Source organism: Agelaius phoeniceus, chromosome 28, assembly GCF_051311805.1.
Source record: "Agelaius phoeniceus isolate bAgePho1 chromosome 28, bAgePho1.hap1, whole genome shotgun sequence".
Classification (NCBI taxonomy): Eukaryota; Metazoa; Chordata; class Aves; order Passeriformes; family Icteridae; genus Agelaius; species Agelaius phoeniceus.
The window spans coordinates 6,743,329-6,761,128 of record NC_135292.1 but is presented as its reverse complement, the minus strand read 5'-3'; the positions used below and the strand labels follow the sequence as shown (position 1 = coordinate 6,761,128).

The 17,800-nt window shown below is 56.9% G+C and overlaps 1 protein-coding gene across 1 annotated transcript in view; it reads left to right on the top strand.

The window, feature by feature from the left end:
* LOC143696050 (uncharacterized) overlaps positions 1-10,765 on the top strand; it is a 78,189-nt gene extending 67,424 nt beyond the window's left edge. Inside the window, exon 4 of the mRNA XM_077191256.1 lies at positions 9,674-10,765. Within this exon, the coding sequence (XP_077047371.1) occupies positions 9,674-10,291 (618 nt within the window). The 3' untranslated portion in view covers positions 10,292-10,765. The remainder of the gene's footprint in view (positions 1-9,673) is intronic.
* The last annotated feature ends 7,035 nt before the right edge of the window (positions 10,766-17,800 follow it).

Genomic DNA, 17,800 nt, shown 5'->3' with positions numbered 1-17,800 from the left:
GTGGCATGACCCAAAATGGGGGTTCAGGAGGGTTCCCCTGCCCGGGAATGGAAGATCAAGGGGGTCCCGGTGCCCGGGAATTGCGGTTCAGGGGGGTCCCGGTTTCGGGGGGTCCCACTCACCTTTGGTCGCGGCCCCCGGGTCCCCCAGGAGCCCCAGGAGCCCCCGGAGCACCCCCAGCCCCAGCGCTGGGGCCATCGCAGCCGTCCCCGATCGCGGCTGCAGAGACGCGAAAGCCAAAGTGCCCGAGGGAGCGCGGGGGGAGGGGGAAAGGGCGAATTCCAGGGAATTCACCTGGATCCCCTCCTGGCACCCCTCTGGATCCCTCGGGGATCCGTCTGGGACCCTCCAGGGCCGCGCCCTGCGGGACCCCCGGGCCGGGCTCTGCTGAACTCCCGGCCCTGCGCTCAAACTCTGCCCGGACCCCGCTGGGCTCGGCCCAAAGCCGGGCAAGCAGCGGGAGCAGCGGAGCCAATTTTTGCTGCGGGTGCGGGTCCCACCCCCGGCGGAGCAGGGCTGGGCGCTGGGACCCGATCCCTGATTCCCAATCTCCTTCTCTCTCGCTCTCTCTCTGCTGTTCTCTCCCTTTCCTTTGGGGGATCATAAATCCCAGAGCGGCCGCAGAGCCCCGTGCCCAGGCCGGGTTTCCCAGCAAAGGGAGGCTGGGGCTGAGGTGCCCCGGGCTGGCCGGGAATGGGGGCCCGGGGCTCCCTGGGCTCACGGAAATGGGGGATCCAGGGGCTGGGAGAGGAGGATACCCGGGAAAGGGGGTGCAGGGGGGTGTTGGTGCAGGATAAGGGGGTGCAGGGGGGGTCCCAGTGCCCGGGAATGGGGTTGGGAGGGGGGGGTGGGCAGCAGCTGCTGGAGAGAGACTGGGACAGACTGGAATGGACTGGGACAGACTGGGAAAAGAACCCACTGCGAGCAGAACTGAGGCAGCAGAGATCATACTGGGATATACTGGGACCACACTGAGGGCTACTGGGAACATGCAGGGGACAATTGAGATTGGACTGGGAGGGACTGGGAATGGTTTGGATCATCCTGGGACTGACTGGAATCATACTGGGAGTGATCAGATCTGTAGTAGGGGTGAAGAAGAGAAACTGGAATAATGCAGGGAGCAACTGGGATCATACTGGGAGCAGCTGCCCCATGCTGGGGTCATACTGGGATCATACTGGGACTGATGGGGTGACACTTGGAGTGACTGGCATAGTACTGGGAGTGTCTGGGAGTAACTGGGATCAAACTGGAGGTGACTGGACTTATACTGGCAGCAACTGGGACCACCGCGGGGGCAAATGGCATCGGGTAAGGTGTGACCGGGCTCATCCTGGAAGTGCCTGGGGCCACACTGGGCTCTTACTGAGAGGGACTGAGAGCGAAAGGAACCATACAGGGCATGACTGGGAGCCGCTGGGACCGTGTCGGGGGCAACTGGGATCCTACCGGGAGTGATTTGGACCATATTGGGAGCGACCGGGAGCCACCGGTGAGGCGGCGGCGGAGCTGGGAGGCGGCCGCAGCGCAGGTGGGAGGCGCGCTGGGTTGTGCGGGGGCTCGGGGCTCGCTGCGGGCCTCGGGGGCGGCAGGGGGCTCAGGCGGGTTCCTTGTGCCGTGTCCGGCCCGTGGTGCCGCTGCCGTGAGGGCGCTGCGGGAGCGGCTGCCCGCGGTCTCCTTGCGGCCGCTGCCTCGGCAGGAGCCGCTGCCGGAGCAGCGCTGGCTCGGCCCGGTTCCTGTGGCTGGGACAGAGGCGGCTGCCCCGTGCCCGGGGCTGTGCGGGGAAATTCACGTGGCCGGAGGTTTCCGTGCCCCGAGGAGACAGAGGAGTCCTGTACAAGTGACTTTATTGCTGAGCAGAGGGAGAGGCCGTGGGGCATTTGCCGTGCGCTCGCTGCCATTGTTGTAGTTCGCAGCCTCCTTTTTATCCTCATTTTCCCGGCTCATCTCCCTCTCCCTTTGCCCACTGGCTGAGGTACTTGGAAGGTTCAGACCTCCCCATCTGCCAACTGCACGTCCTCGTTAATGTGCACCCCCACTTTTGTAGAACAGCCGATATTCACGGCTCTGTTAAGTCTTTTTTGTTCTCGACGTTCAGGAATTTAGCGGGACTTTCTGTGAGCAGCAGTCCATGTTAATTAATAACATTTATTGAAGCTGGTGGTTTCGCCCATTACTTCCTTATCTACAAGTCCCTGGCCCCTCGCTCAGCTGCTGAATGAGCTGCACTCTCAAGGTGCGGAGCATGGTAAAAAGGTGAGAGGTGCTGTAGCACATCAGAGCAGAAGCAGCATTCGTTTAACCCATGGTCTGCCAGGGAACCACAAAACCATGTCCCATTCCCATCCTTTCCACGTTTGGACTGGTACATGAGCTGCTTTTTTGTTTCCTTTGTTATCTGTTTCACCACTTTTGCTTTGTCATCTATTTGCCAAGACCAGTTGGAGTCATTTGATTTTCCACAAACTCCTCTTTTCTCTGCTAACAGATGATCTGATCCCATCCCATGGTGAAATGTTGTGTTCCTCATTTCAGTGGATTGCTCAGCAGGAAGGTCAGGAGCTGGAGCTGTCTGGTTGGTTATTCCGAGGGCAGCTTGTAATCTAATGGTGCCATTGAAATGAGGAATGGGTTCTGTGGCTCCTGATATGAATTGGTTTGGGTTCCCAGGGGCTGGTCCATGGTGTTGTAGGATTTGTTCTGCTGGCCGTTCATCTTCTCCCCATTTTTGGCCGCTCTCTCCAGCCAGGGCTGCATCAATTGACCATTTGTCTCTAATTAAATCATCAAATACTTGGATTCCCAACTGATTTCCCAGAACTTGTGGTAGCAAGAACATCTCAGTGCTCTAATCCACCCTATATAACATAGACAGTGACAGCACACGTTGGAGTGGGCAGAGGGATGATTCCCCCCATTTATTTATAGTGAAGTTTTCCCAACATTCTCCATTTGCTGTTTCCCTTTGCAGCTTCACCCGTTTCTGTCGCAGGGTCAGATATCCTCACCCCGGGCTCTGCCTTGAGCTGTGCAAATTCCATCAGTGCAAGCAGGCAGAGCTCGGGGTGAGGGGCAGGGGGAACCAGCCCAATTCCTGCCCCAGGCAAGAGACCCAGGTACATTGGCCAGGCTTTGCCCGGCAGGGTTCATTTGCATTCCTAAAGCTCCTCTCCTGGCTGACTAGAACCAAAGCTTCTCTTCCAGGGCTGCCATCTGGTGAGTCACATGTGGCCCCCCGGAATCTGCCTTTTTTAAAAAAAGTATTAACTATTTAAGAGTTAAAAGTATCACGGTTAAAGCTCTTCAATTTTGCAAAATGCAACATAAAGGCGAACATGGAAAAACCCTGACCAAAAATTGATTCTCACCCTTCTGTCCCAAACCTACCTGACAATATAAAGTAGGATTATTATAAAAAATGTTTCTCATGTTGTAATCTTATCACTGAAACTGTAGGGAAAACAAAAACTCTCCAAGAATCTCTTTAGTGTGAGAGAGTCAAGGCATTGCTTGGTTCTGGCCAGGATGTGCAACAGAAATACTTTCATCCACACATAGCCCGGCTGTGCAGAAAAAATCATTCCATGACATGTCAGTTTTACTCGATTTTTCCTAAAATTTACCTAGTCTGAACCAATCTAAATCCACTGCTTTAATGTTCATTGCTTCCAAGTCGTGTAAGTTTTTAGTGTTTGGTTTCCTATTAGACTCGGATTTCTTCCCCTCTGCTGTGAATTCCGCCCACACTCCTGGATTTCCTTCTCAGCCTTTTCCAGACCAGGTGTCTCCAGCTGTGCGGGGGCAGTGTCTGGGGTAGCTGTTGGTTGCTGTTTGCTGCGGGGCGTTGATGTTTTGTTGCTGGTCCTTATCTCTGTGGGTGTCTTTTGGGCTATTCCCAGTCTGTTCGGATGTTAAACTCGTCTCCATTGAGTGGTGGAGATGAGTTTAACATCCGAACAGACTGGGAACCCCTTAAATAAAACCTTTAAAATTTCTTTCCCAAAGGCAAACCTTTGAGTAGAGAAACCTTTCAGAGCAGAGAAATAAGATTTAAAAGAAGCAGGATGGGTACATTTTGCAGCAGTGCAGTCGCAGGCAGCCCAGAGTGTGGGTGTGAGTGAGCCCCAGGGTGGAATTGTGCCGCGGTGCTCCCCAGCAGCTGTGGCAGTGCAGGCCCAGCCAGCGCTGGAGCTGCAGCAGCGGCAGCGAGGCTTGGCCGCAGTGGCTGGAGGTGCCAGGGGAGGGTGGCCAGGATTCCCGAGGGTTTGAGCAGAGGATCTGTGGGCAGGCCCAGGGGCTTGGCCCGCTCTGGAGCCCTGGCTGCTGCTGCGTTGCCTTCAGGGCAGGCTCAGGGGCGGCTCCCATGGTCCTGCTGCAGGCGGGAAGTGCAAATCTCCGGGGCTTCAGAGCCCCTGAGGCCAGGCTGAGGGGTCCCCCCGTGCTCAGCTGTGCTGGCGGCTGTTTCTGGCCTCAGGGACACTTGGCGTGGGCCCCTTGGCCACCAGTGGTGCTGCTTTGCACTCCTTAGGCAGGAGCCGATGGCCTGGCTGGGTGTTGGCAACAGCAAAGTCCCAGGGCAGGCTCTGTGCCAGCCCAGCTTCCTGGGGGAGAGATTCCACAGGAGACAGGATTCTGGCTACAGCCTGCCTTACATTTACATCCCTTATTTCCACCCTGCACTAGGTGGAGAATTGCCCAGGTAAGGAATTCCAGACATGAATTCCAAGGGAGATAATTGAATATCTGCCTTGGGTCTGGCTCTTTTTCTTGCCAAGGCCAATGGCAAAAGCTGTACCCATGGCATCTTGGTTTCCATCTCCGGCTTCCAAAGGTGTTTCTTTATTTCCCCATTCATTCTTTCTACCCAACCCGAGCTCTGGGCTTGCCAGGGGTTATGGAGGTCCCATTGTATTCCTAAAGCTGCCATAACCCCCTGAAGGGTCTTTCCTGTAAAATGAGTTCCCCATCTGAATCTATTGCTTCCACAATCCATTATCTTTGAATTATTTCTTTTAGAAATAGGTTAATAAGTGATCCAGTGCTTGCTGAAGCAGTCAGAATTGCTTTTGCCCCCCTGTTAGGTGCCATGGTGTCAGCAGAAGATATTGAAGCCTTCCTGCTCAGGGCATTTCAGTGCCAGGCTCTTACAAGCACCCACAGCTCCTTGGGTTGAGCTGAGCATGGGGCGGTGACCTGCGCTTTGTCTGATTCCCCTTCCTTAATAACAGCCTGTCTTGTAGCTCGTTTCCCTTCTGCTGCCCTTGCAGAGCCATCCACAAACACATTGTCTCCCTCAGGCCAGGGAATGTCCCATCAATCTCTCCCAGCCTGGCTCGGGAGCTCTGTCCCTTGAGTGCAGTCCTGGGTTCCTTGCCAGCCCCTCTCCAGGCTGTTCAAACAGGAGGCTGGGTTAAACCCTTGCCCTGTCCTCAGTTCTGAATCCTCCTGTGCCACTGAACAAGTTTCATACTGTAATCACCGAGCCCTGCTCATCCATTTAGAGGCTCTTTTGGTTGTCAAAGCTTTAACTTGATGCCAGACTTGAACTCTAGGAGATCCTCCTGTTGTCATCAGTTTTCAGGCCTCTGCTCCCACGGAAGCTGTGGCTGCACAATTCTGCAGACAATGAGGCTGCTCTCTAGGCACTGGGTTAAACATTTTAGCACAAGAATTCCTTTGGCAAGACCCTGTTTAACGTCCACCTATAATTCAAATTCTTTTTCCCTGTCTGGAAGGGCCAGGGCAGCCGCCTCAGTTAATCTTAATTTTAATACTTGAAAATTCTGTGTTTCCTCCTTGTGTCCATCCATCCAGTTTGTTGACTGGCAAGATAGGAGTGTTGTAGGGAGACACCCTTGGCTCCAAAAGCCCTGCCTTTAACAGGGACTCAATACCAGGCTGTGAGCCCTTCGTTCCCTCTCTTGGAACAGGGTAGTGCTTGTCCTGGTTGCTTTAATTTGTAGAGGCTCCATATCTAATTTTCTGTATTTCCCTGGGGCTGCCCACACTTCTGGGTTCACTTCAGCATAGGCCTTGTCAGACTTTTGACACAGAGGTACAACAGAACTGGCCTCTGTATCCCTTTTTACAGTATTAAAATCCAGCTCTCAAATTCCTTTCTAGTTAATTACAATCACAGGAAGAAGAAAAAGAAATTCATTTATTTCAAACCTATCCCCCACAGCTTCTAATAGTGGTTGAACAAATCATACCTGCTCATCTTTCCCTCTCATTCCCTTAAAAATTAAAATATTCCTTTACTATTTTCCCCTTTAGGTCTAAGATTCAGAGCAGATTGAGAGGCCCCTGTGTCCATCAGGAAATGCCTCCTCTCAATGCAGACCCACCTGAATGTTCTCAAGGGCTCCAGTGTGGAGGGTCCCTGGTGTGATGGGAGCTGTGACAGCCCTGCCAATCCATGTCCATCACGGGCTGGACTTGCTGGTCCTGAGGGTGCTGCTGTCTCTGCTTGCAGTGTCCTTGTGCCCTGCAGCCGGAGCCCTGATTCCTTGCCAGGGGCTGTTTGGGTGGGCTGTGCCCTGCCGAGGAGGGCAATGCCTCTGCCGGGTGCTTGTGGCCGAGCCGTGCCCTGGGTGCTGGGGCCCCCTTGGGCCCTGGGGCTGATCCCTCAGGGGCTGTAGGAGCTCTGCCCTGGCCTTTGCCTTCAGCTTGGCCTTTTGCTGCTCCCTTCTTGCATTCCCCTGCTGGGCCTTTGTGCCCAAGTGCTGCAGGGCCTTCTTCTGCCCCTCCTGCAGCCCCCCTCAGTGCCTGCGGGTGCTTGTCTTGCTTTACAAGACAGGTGTCTGCTTGGGAAGGCAGAAAAAGCCTCTCTTGGAATGGAGAATGCAAACCCCCTCCCTCTTAATTTTTAGGATAGTGAAATCAAGGGGCTCTCAGGCAAAGATATAGGATTAGGAATAACGGTTCTTTACTAGTGTGTATAATATAATAATAGTAGTGTGTATCAACAGCTCCGGCAGTGCCAACAAACAGAGCCCGGAGCCGGTCCCGGCCTTTCGGCCGCGGCGCTTTCCCCTTGGGTGCAGTTCCGGGCACGGCCGGCAGGGGCGCCGGTGGCTCCCGCGGGGCGGGGCAGCGCATCCCTGCCATGGGAACCTCTCTGAACGGCAATAGAGCAATCCCTTCATCTAACTCTTTCACTTTTTTACCTTCTGTAGCCTTTCTCCCGTGTTTTGAGAAAGAATTTGGAGAGGGCTGCCTTTTAACTGAGCTCCTAGTGTTTCGATAAGGTGCTTCCTGTAGAGAGAGGGATTTTCCCTGAACAGCAGGAGCTGTGGTTACCAAGGGGACGTAACTCAGAGCAGGAGGGGTCAGGGGAGGATATCCCGCCGAGGCTCGGTGGGAGTGTGGGCAGGGTGTGCTGCCGGAATGGCCAGAGGGGGATCTTCCCGTGGAGGCCGAGCCGGAGCGTGGGCAGCCCCCACATGGCTTCTGGCGGCTGATCCGGCAGCTCCCGGCAGAGAAAAGGCAGGTGGGAGACCCCGGCAGCAGCAGCGGCGCTGCCCAGCGCAGCTGGCACGGGCAGGGCAGCCGGGGATGGGATGGCTGGGACCCGCCCTCGGTGCGGTCGGCGCGGTGACCTCGGCCCACGCGGCAGGACAGAGCAACCCCATCTTGCCCAGCATGGCCGGCAGAGCGGCCGCGGGCCGGGCAGTGGGGCCAGGGCACACAAATTCACCGCCAGCGCCGGGGCAGGTGGAGCTGCCCTGGGCAGTGAGCCCGCACCTGGGATGGAAACCGGGGCAGGCGGAGCTGAGGCGGGCAGCGAGGCGGGACCCGGGACAGGCGCCTCGGCCGCCAACGGAGGGGGCAAGAGCTGCAGAGGATCCCACTCTCTTTCTGACTTTTCCTCTTGTTCCCCTCCCTTTCATTTCCCCTTTTTATTTTCTTGGTTTTTTCCTCGGGTGTTTCTGATACTTCAAAGATTTTTATTCTCCTAAAATCTCCTGTCTAACATATGGCATCTTCTCTTTCTTCTAGATTAAATGGGTTTTTTTACAAATAAATCCAGAACCTAACAAATCCAATGCTTGGATATTTTGAAATGGTCGACGAGCTAACTCATGACCTCCTAATGTTGTTTTTCCCATCACCTTTTTATTTATCCTTTGGCAAATTAAGCATCTTTCAGTGACTTGCTTTGCTACACCAAAAATCCCAGTGCACCCAAAATTCCTTAAAAAATGATCACACAAAGCTTGAGTACGCCAGTGGGGTTTCTGATGCACGTCTTCTAATCTTTTCCTAGTAAGCACATTTTATTAAGTAATTGTCTTCCATGTAGAAGTTTCTATTTCCCTGATTTATCTTGTTCATTTCCTATCTTGTTTAATTCTTTTTTCTCGGCTTCCCTAAACTTTGGAATTTCCAGTTTTTCCTCGTTTGGAGTTAATATTAACATAACTCTTTCAGCTCCATTTTCTGCTGCATCCTTAGCTTTGTGATCTGCCCCCAGTTTGCCCAGTCTACCTCTCCTTTGGCCCGGGCCGGGTTCCCCCCGCCCGCAGCGGCTGGGAGCAGCCGAGAGCCCCGCGCTGCCCATGCCGACCTGGCCCGGCTCCATGGCCGCTGCTGCCGCGGGCTGCGAGGGCTGCGGGAACGGGGCACCGAGGGTGTGGCTGCTGCTGGGGGAGGAGGAGGAGGGAGGGAAGGGCAGGGATGGAGGGGGAGGAGGAGGAGAAGGAATGGAAGGGGCGGGATGGAAGAGGAGCAGGAGGCGGGGATAAGACAGAGGAGGAGGAGGAGGAGGGGGATGGAAGAGGAGGAGCGGGAGGAGAAAGAGCAGTGAAGGAGGTGGGGTTAGGAGGGAGGAGGACAGGGAGGTGGAGATAGGACAGAGGAGGAGCGGGAGGAAGAGGAGGGACAAAGGCAGATCAAGGCTGAGCTGCGGGAGCCACGCGGTCTCGATCCCTGCCTGAATTCGCAGCCCCCACCTGTGGGATCATCGCCCCCCCCATGGCGCAGGTGAGCGGGGAGGGGGAGCCCGGCCCGGATATCCCGGGGGGTCCCTGGGTTGGGTTTTTGGGGGGATGTTTGGAGAATGAAGAAGTCCAAGGCTGAGCGGAAAAGGCCCCTCGGGGGGACATCGGGGGGTGGCGGTGGCGGCTGCCGGCAGAGGCAGCCTGGAGGAGCAGAGCCCTGTGTCCCCCAGGAGGCCAAAGTGGGGAGGCCAGAGAGGGGGGAGCGCCGCCATTGGCGGGAGCCTCAAGAGCCTGGAGAGGGGCAGGGGGGACTCCTTGGAGCCGCTGCAGCGCAGAGCAGAGAATGAGGGGAGAAGGGAGCCCGGGAGCCCAAAGAGCCCCGGCATCCCGAAATGGGGAGAGCCAAGAGGGGGCAGTGCGTCCCCAGAGACGGCCTGGGGGGATCTCGTTGCCCTTGCCTGTGGCACGGAGGCAAATCCCATGCTGTCCTTGTCCCTCATCGCCCAGAGCAGGAGCTGAGCATGGAGAGCAGGGAGGACAAATGCCCGCGGCAGAACCTGGTGGCAGAGGCCGTTTTGAGCGGCTCCACGGCGCAGGAAGCCAACGGGGAGGAAAAGGCCCGGAGATGCCGCACGAGGAGGGGCTGCAAACGCAGATGGCGGGGATGTGAGGGGGAAAGAGGCAGCCTGGGCCGGGAAGGCGGCCGGAGATGGAGCCAGAGCTCGGAGCTGGTGCTCCATGAGCAGCTCCATGATGGGGAGAAGCCCCACACGTGCGTGGAGTGTGGGAAGAGCTTCAGGTGGAACTCCGAGCTGATCAGGCACCAGAGGACCCACACTGGGGAACGGCCCTATGAGTGTGGGGAGTGTGGGAAGAGCTTCAGCTGCAGCTCCAGCCTGATCAGGCACCAGAGGACCCACACTGGGGAGAGGCCCTATGAGTGTTCCAAGTGTGGGAAGAGGTTTCAGACCAGCTCTGATCTTCTCCTGCACTATCAGAGTCACACAGAGGAGAGGCCCTTCCAATGCCCCGACTGTGGGAAGGGATTCAAGCGCAACTCTGACCTCATCAAGCACCAGCGCATCCACACAGGGGAGAGGCCCTACGAGTGTGATAAATGCAGGAAGAGGTTTCAGACCAGCTCCCATCTCCTCCGGCACTATCGGATTCACACAGAGGAGAGGCCATTCTGCTGCCCCGACTGTGGGAAGGGATTCCAGCAGAACTCCACCCTCGTCACCCACCGGCGCATCCACACTGGGGAGAGGCCCTACGAGTGTCCCCAGTGTGGGAAGAGCTTCTCCTGCAGCTCTCACTTGACCCAACACCAACGGAGGCACCGGTAAGGGAAGCCCTGCGAGTGCCCCGAGTGCGGGAAGAGCTTCGTGCGCTGCTGCAGCTCCATCCCCCACTGGAGGAGGCACTTTGGGCACAGCCCTGGTCACTCACATTCCCTGTGATCCATGTTGGGAACACACCTGCCTGCTTGTCCTTTGGTTTGGCCTGAATTTTTTTCTCTTCTCCATGTGTTTCCACTCCAAAAGCCAAGAGGGATGAATCTGTCACCTCAAAACCACTCAAATTCCACTGAAAATAACTGAATTTTAACCCAAAAAGGCTCAATCCTACCTCAAATTCCTTGTTCCCTCCTCAAAAAACCTCAATCCCATGCTAAACTCTCCATTCCACAGCCACCAGGGTGAGATGGGGTTAGAAGGGGACTGGGAGAAGTGGGATCCCAATTTGGAGCAATGGGATTGGGATTGTGTGGGGCTGGGTGTGTGGGTTGTATTTGATAGCAAATAAAACTTTCAGAGTTAGTGATTTCTGTCCTGTTCATTTTCAGTCAGTTCTGTTTGCAGAGTGCCACCTTCTCAGCTGATTCAATTCTTATAAAAGTCCCATTTTTTAAATCATCTAGCCTCTAACAATTAAAAAACCAATATCCAAATAAAACCACACACCCCCAATAAACCTTTTAAAAATAATTTTAATTTTTCAAGAGTACTTAAGGATGTTATTAAAGTTTAATTGTTTGGTTGAAATGTCTGAGAAATTGTAGTGGTGTTTGCTTTTGTGTTTAGTATATTTGTAATATGAATTGTTTTACTAAGGTGTGTTAGATTGCTTGGTAGTTTCTTTAGATATTTTTATCTAAAGTACATTAGTCATAGAGTTAAAATTTTCAAAAGGTATTTCTTGATATATAATTTGTTTATTTATATACATTAGTAATATTATAGTAATAGTTGTTGCTTTGGTTTGAATCACTGTTGGAGTATTGTAAAGAAGAGTTGAGATTTTTATATTTTATTTTTATTATAATTTTTTAAAGTTCAATTATTATTTCTTTGTTTATAATTTTATTGCAATTTGTTGAGGGGATAGGAAGGAAGTTCAAGGGCAGGAACATTTTTTCCTGGCTGGGAACTGGAATTCCAGACCCTGGGAGTGTGTGCAGGACCCCACAGACTGGGATCAAAGATGGGCTGGGATCAAATACGGACTGGGATCAAATACGGACTGGGATCAAATATGGGCTGGGATCAAATATGGGCTGGGATCACCTGGGCTGGGATCACCTGGGCTGGGATCACATGGATGGGGATCCTGTGCATCAGAACCCTCCAGACCAGGATAGCCTGGAGTGGGATCAAATATGGCCTGGGATCCCAGGGACTGGGACCATATGGATCAGGACCACACAGACTGGGATCAAATATGGGCTGGGACTGTTTTTTAAAGTAACTTTGTTATATAGTTTTTATTTCTGTTGTTAATTAAGCTCAGTGAAATAGCTGCTTGTGTTAAACTGCCTGCTTGGATGGGATAACATCCAATGCACCCAGGATGAGGACACCTGTACAGATCTGCCAACTATCAGCACTCCCCGTCTGAAGGCAGAGTGCACCAAGGCCCAAAACCTGGAGGTGATAAAGAGAAGGAGCCAAAACCACAGCCAAGAAACACACATGCTCTGAAAAGGCAGACCCAAGGAGGGGCCACGTAAAATCATTCCTGGAATATGTAAAGTAGTTTATGGGTATGCATGAGGCTCTATGAATATGCACCAGGCTGATGTAAGGGGAAAGGTATTTCAGGGCGATGCTGATTCCTTGGTTGTGGTTTTAGTCCATTCTTATCACCTCCAGTTTTTGGGCTTTGGTCTACTCTGACTCTGAGAAATTGAGGTTTTGGGATTTTTAGTATGTTGTGGATGGAAGCAAAATGGAAGGCACAGTGTTTCGTCCTGGGTTTCTTCTTCATGCTTCTTCCTTCTTCTTCATGCGTTTGGGTGGCTTTTTGTAATTGGGCAGAAATTCCACATTGCAGGCTCTTTGGGATCAGTTATTGGGTTAAAAGGGAAAATAATCTAGGTGTCAGTTCCTAATTGGATAGTTTAGTCTTAAAAGACCTTGGAACAAGAGATTGTGGGCCATTTTGTGCCTTCTACTGAAAAGCTGCTGAACTCCCAGTAATGAGGCTGTTTTACTGATAAGAAATAATAAACACTTGAGTCTGAACATGAATTACTGTCTCAAGTGCCTTCAATCCAGAGCCAGTGAAACCAACAACTGGTACCCCACAGCTTGAGGTAGTGCCAAGGCAGAACTTGTTCATGCTCTTTTCCCCTGGTGATTTTCTACTCCCGTCCAGACTCTGATAGCAAAGCCGTGCTGGTGACAAAAGATTGACCTTGGCATCCTGGGGCACTTTCTGGGTGGGTGTTTGAATCTGCTTTTCCAGGCCTCGGGCTGAGCAGGGTGAGGCCGAGGCCTGGGCCCCTCCAGGCGGCGCCGGGAGCGCCCGGGGCAGCGGCGAGGGGCGGCCCTGAGGGGCGGCACAGGGGGCATTTCCCCCGAGCGGGCGGGCGGGCGGGCGGCGGGGAAAGGCGCCCTGGGCACAAGGGCAGGCACAAGGGCCCCGGCTCTCTGCAGTGCGGGCGGCCCAGCGCCGATCGCTGCTCCCGGAGCCGCTGCCAGGGCCGGGTCTCCTCCCCGCCGCTGACCCTGCACCTGCAGCGCTGCCTCCGCCTCTGCCGGGCTCCCCGGCACGGACGGCAAGGACGTGGACACGCTGCAGCAGGGGCCCAGCAGGGACACCCAGATGGTGCCGGGGCTGCAGCTCCTCTCCTGCAAGGAAAGGCTGACACAGCTCGGCTTCTTCAGCCTGGGAAAGAGACCCAGCCTTGATCCAGCTGTGGCCTTCCAGTACCTGAGGGCAACCCACAAGAAAGCTGGACAGGGACTTTGTACGAGGGCAGGCAAGGACAGGACAAGGGAGCATGGATCCAAATGGAGAGAGATTAGGTTTAGGTAAGGGATTCAGAAAAAAGACTCTCCTGGAACAGGTTGCCCAGAGAAGGTGGGCATGTCCCGTCCCTGACAGTGTTCAAGGCCAGGCTGCATGGAGCTCTAGACAAGCCGGTCCAGTGCAAGGGGTCCCCAGCCACAGCAGGGGGGTTGCAGCCATGGGATTTTCCAGATCCCTTCCAAGCCAAACCATGCCACGACTCCATGATTCTGGGATACTTCCCCTCCTCATCCTCTGGCAGAAAAAGAAACTTGGCCCCAAGTTCCACACTGCAGACCATGTCTTTTGGCAGCCTGCAACTGTGTCAACAGAGGATGAAAAGAGATGACATTACTGACACGATTTCCCTTTTCTACTTGAAAAGTAAATGCTCTGCTCCTATCCACTCTGGCAAAATTGTCACAAGAGGCAATTGTTCCCCATGAAAAGCTTGGTCTCATGCAAAGAAGAAATAAGCCAGAAGCCAACAGTCTTCGTTATTGCTACGTTGTTTTCTTTGGTTGCTTCTCTAATAGGAATGACTTTGGGGTGTGATCTGTTTGTTTCTCTCTTTCGTTCCTTGGGGCGCGCGGCGGCTCCTCCGTTGGGTTCCCCGGGCAATGGAGGAACGGCCGCGATCTCCGGCGGCTCCGCAGCAGCAGCAGCAGCAGCAGCAGCAGCAGCAGCAGCAGCAGCAGCAGCAGCAGCAGCAGCAGCAGCGCTTCTCTTGATTGGTTTTCCACTGGACTTCCCACTCGCTCCCCATCCTCTTCTCCCTCTCACACTCACTCTACTCCCGTCCCGTGTTGGGCCGTGCCGTCCGTGTTCCGCCTCTCCCAGCCCGGCTGATGCCGCGTCCCGCAAGGCGCCCCTCGGCGGGGCCGCCCCGTGCCCGCCCCTGCCCGGCCCGCCGTGGTTCCGCCTCGGCCGGGCTCTCTCTGTCCTGGCTGTGGCGCCGCTGGAGGAGCCGCTCGCTCTGGTGCTGGTGGAGCAGTGCGGGCTTTTGGCCGCGCCTGGCGCGGGCTCTGGCCCAGCCCCAGCTGAGGCCCCGGACCCGAACGAAGCCCCTGCCGCGGTTCCGCCCGCGGCCGCCCCGCTGCCGCCCGGCTCCCGCCCCGTGGCTGACAGCGTGGCCGGCAGCTGCCCCGCTCCGAGCTCCGCCGCTCGCCAGCTCGGCCGCCGGCCCCGAGCCGCCGCAGCTCGGGGCAGCTCGGCAAGCAGCAGCGCGCCGGGCGGGCGGGTGCCCCGGGCAGAAGAGCGGCAGCGCGGTGCCGCCCGCACGGGCGGAGAGGCCTCCCCTAGAGCAGCTCTAGCGGCAGGGCCCGCTGCTGGGCAGCGGCGGCTGCGGCAGCGTTTACTCCGGTCCCTGCCACGCCGATGGCGCCCCGGGAAGAGACGGGGCCGGCTCGGAGGGCGGCGGCGGGCGGCGGGCGATGAGCTCAGCCCGCTGCTGGCCTTGGCTCGCAGGCGGCCATCAAGCGAGTGTCCCGGGAGCACATCTCGGAGTGGGCACGGCTGGGGAGTGAGCGGGGCCAGCGGGAGGAGCCGGCGGGGCGTGCCGGGTGGGGCTGAGGCGAGGCCCGGCAGGGCGGCAGCCGGAACGCTGCGAGGGCAGCGAGCATGGAGTGAGCGGGGGCCGCGCAGCGCCCCGGGCCGGGCCATGGCGAGCCGCGGCGGGGCCGGGCAGGAGCTGCCCGAGGCGCGGCGCAGCTTCGGCCCCGCTGACGGCATCGAGGTCCCCCCGCAGTGCAAGGGCGCCCTTGTGCCCCTGGAGCTGGCGCTGCTGTGGATGGTGTCGCGGCCTGGCTTCGTGCGGCTCCTGGACTGGTTCGAGGTGCCCGAGGGCTTCGCGCTGCTCATGGAGCGTCCGCAGCGCTGTCAGCACCTCTGGTACTTCCTGCATGAGCGGCGGTTCCTGACGGAGCCCGTGGCGCGGGGGCTGTTCCGCCAGGTGCTGGAGGCCATGGGGCACTGCAGCAGCCGCGGCGTCCTGCACCCCCACATCAAGGCCGAGAACGTCCTCGTCGACCTGGCCACGGGCGAGGCGAAGCTCCTCGACTTTGGCTGCGGCACGATCCTCCAGGACACGTTCTACACCCGGATGTCAGGTGAGCCCAAAGCCGGGGCCCAGCTGGGCAGCAGAAGTTCCTCCCTTGGCTGGCAGAGGGGGAAGAGGGAGGGAAGGAAGGAGGCAAGGAAGGAGGGGGAATCCTTCTTCAGCCAGCTGCAGCCAAGTTGCTTTGTGGCAGGGCAGGGGCTGGCTATTGTGGAACGGGAGCTGGCTGGGAGGGAGGGAGCAGCATGGGCCTGATGAGCTGTGCCCGTGTCCCATAGGAACGCTGGAGTACAGCCCACCGGAGTGGATCCTCTTTGGCTGCTACCATGGCCAGCCAGCCACCATCTGGTCCCTGGGCATCCTGCTCTATGAGCTGCTCTGAGGGCACCTTCCTTTCCACACCAACGAGGACATTGTCTGGGGCCAGCTCTTCTTCCTGCCCCGGGTGTCTCAAGGTGGGGATGCGCCTTCAAGGCACGAGGGGAAGAACGGGGTTGGGAGGGGCGGCTGGCACATAAGCGTCCTGCTCTTGCAGCTGGTGAGGAGGTGCATCTCCTGGGCTTAGCTGGAGGAGGTGGCACCTGTGCCTCTGTGCTGGTGTCCTCCGCAAGAGAGGATCGATAGGAAGCTTTTGGCTGCAGCTCTGAGCACTCCTGGTGTGGCCTGGGCACTGTGGAATGTGGGAGAGCACAGACAGGAGCCTTGTCCCGCTGAGCGGCGGTTTCTGGTTTCTCTCCGCAGAGTGCCAACACCTCATCAGGTGGTGTTTATGCATGGAGCCCACAGACAGGCCAGCACTGGAGGACCTTTTTGAGCATTCTTGGCTGCAGGAGCCCTGCCTGGCCCAGGAGACAGCAGAGATGCCTCCCTGTGCACAGGAGGATCCAGGAGGCCAGCAAGCAGCAGCGGCACGCATCTCATGGCGCTGGAAGAAAACCCCGGAGCGTTTCCCTGCGGCCGCGGCGCAGAGGAGAGAGCGCAGCCGAGGAGATGCTGCTTCCGCTGGTCCCTGCGAGCTGTGGAGGGAGCGGCTCCGTGCTGCCCGTCCCATTGGAGAAGTGGTGGCAGTGCGGTGAAGGTGCCACGGACTGGGACAGGGGAAACATCCCCCTGCAGCTCAATGGCATCGTGATGTCCCCGCAAGCCGAGGCACAGCTGGCGCGTTCTTCTGGAGCACGACGTGGAGCTGGGAACACCATCCTGGAGCTGGCGGCTGGCGGGGCAGAGCCGATTGGCTTTGGCTGCGGCCCCTGCCTGGAGGACACGCTCTGCGCCCCGATGGAATCAAGATGAGTCCCCAGCCGGCGCAGGGGCGGGGGGATGCTGGTGCTCCCAGGCACGGCAGGGCTCGGCCTGGCCACGCGCCAGAGGTTCCCCGCTCGGCGGCGCTGGGGAATATTAATTTTTCCGCCGGCCGCCGAGCTGCTTTTTGGCAGGACAGGGGATGGATGTTGTGGAAGGGGAGCCGGCTCCTGGCCTTGCTGACAGCTTCTGCCAGCCAGCCTGGCACGGGCTGAGGCGGGGGCAGCCAGCCTGACAAAAGCATCCATCCATGTGGATGGGGGCGGCAGAGGGGGACGGGTTCCGAAGCCGTGCCCCAGCTGGTCTGCTCTGCAGGCCCTTGAGGAAGGGGTGCGTTTATGGGCGGGAGAGGTGGGGATTTTCCCCACCCGTGGACAGGATTAATTCTCACATGGAGTGGTCAGACCCTCCTCAGGCCCATGAAACGGTGACAGGCTTTGTGCTTTTTCTTGTTTCCAGGTCTTGTTTTGAATTGACTTTCGTGCAATTGTTCTTTGTTTTTCCCAGGAGGATTACACCTGGTGCCCGGACCGGACGGGGAAGCGCCTGCAGCGTCCGTGGAGCGCGTCCAGTGCCAGCGCTGCCCCAGGGGCCACGGTCTGCAGGGACAGCCCCTTCCAGAAGGACGAGGACCTGGTTTGGGATCGGCTCCTCTCCTGGCAGCAGCTCTCCAGAGGTGGGCACCCGGCTCCACAGCTCGGCTGGCAGAAGGGCTCCGGGCAGGTGGCAGCGGGCACACGGGCATCCCGCTCTTGCAGCTGCTTAGGAGGTTGCTGTGCCGGGATTAAGCAGAGGAGGTGGAACGTGGCCTGCCCCGCTGCCCTTCTCTAAAAACAGAGAATGGGTCGGGAGGTTTGGGCTCTGAGCACAGCCAGCAGCCTGGCCCGGGCACAGGCCATGGCGGGACAGGGGGACAGGAGCCTGCTGCCACTGACCGTGGCTCTCTGGTTTCTCTCCGCAGGCTGCCAGCACCTCATGCCATGGGAACGGCACCGCTCGGCCTGCCAGGCTGGGAGGGCTGGAGGGCGGCCGGTGTTCATTTGCTGTCAAAAATAAATTGGGGTTTTTTGTCATTTTCATCATCAGAGCGTTTCTTTCCTCCTTTTCCAAGCTCTTGGCCTCCCTTCCTCCAGGGTAATCTTTTTTCTCCTTCCTCAACCGCTTGATGGCATTTGGCAGGGGGGGTTAAACAACGTGAAAAATT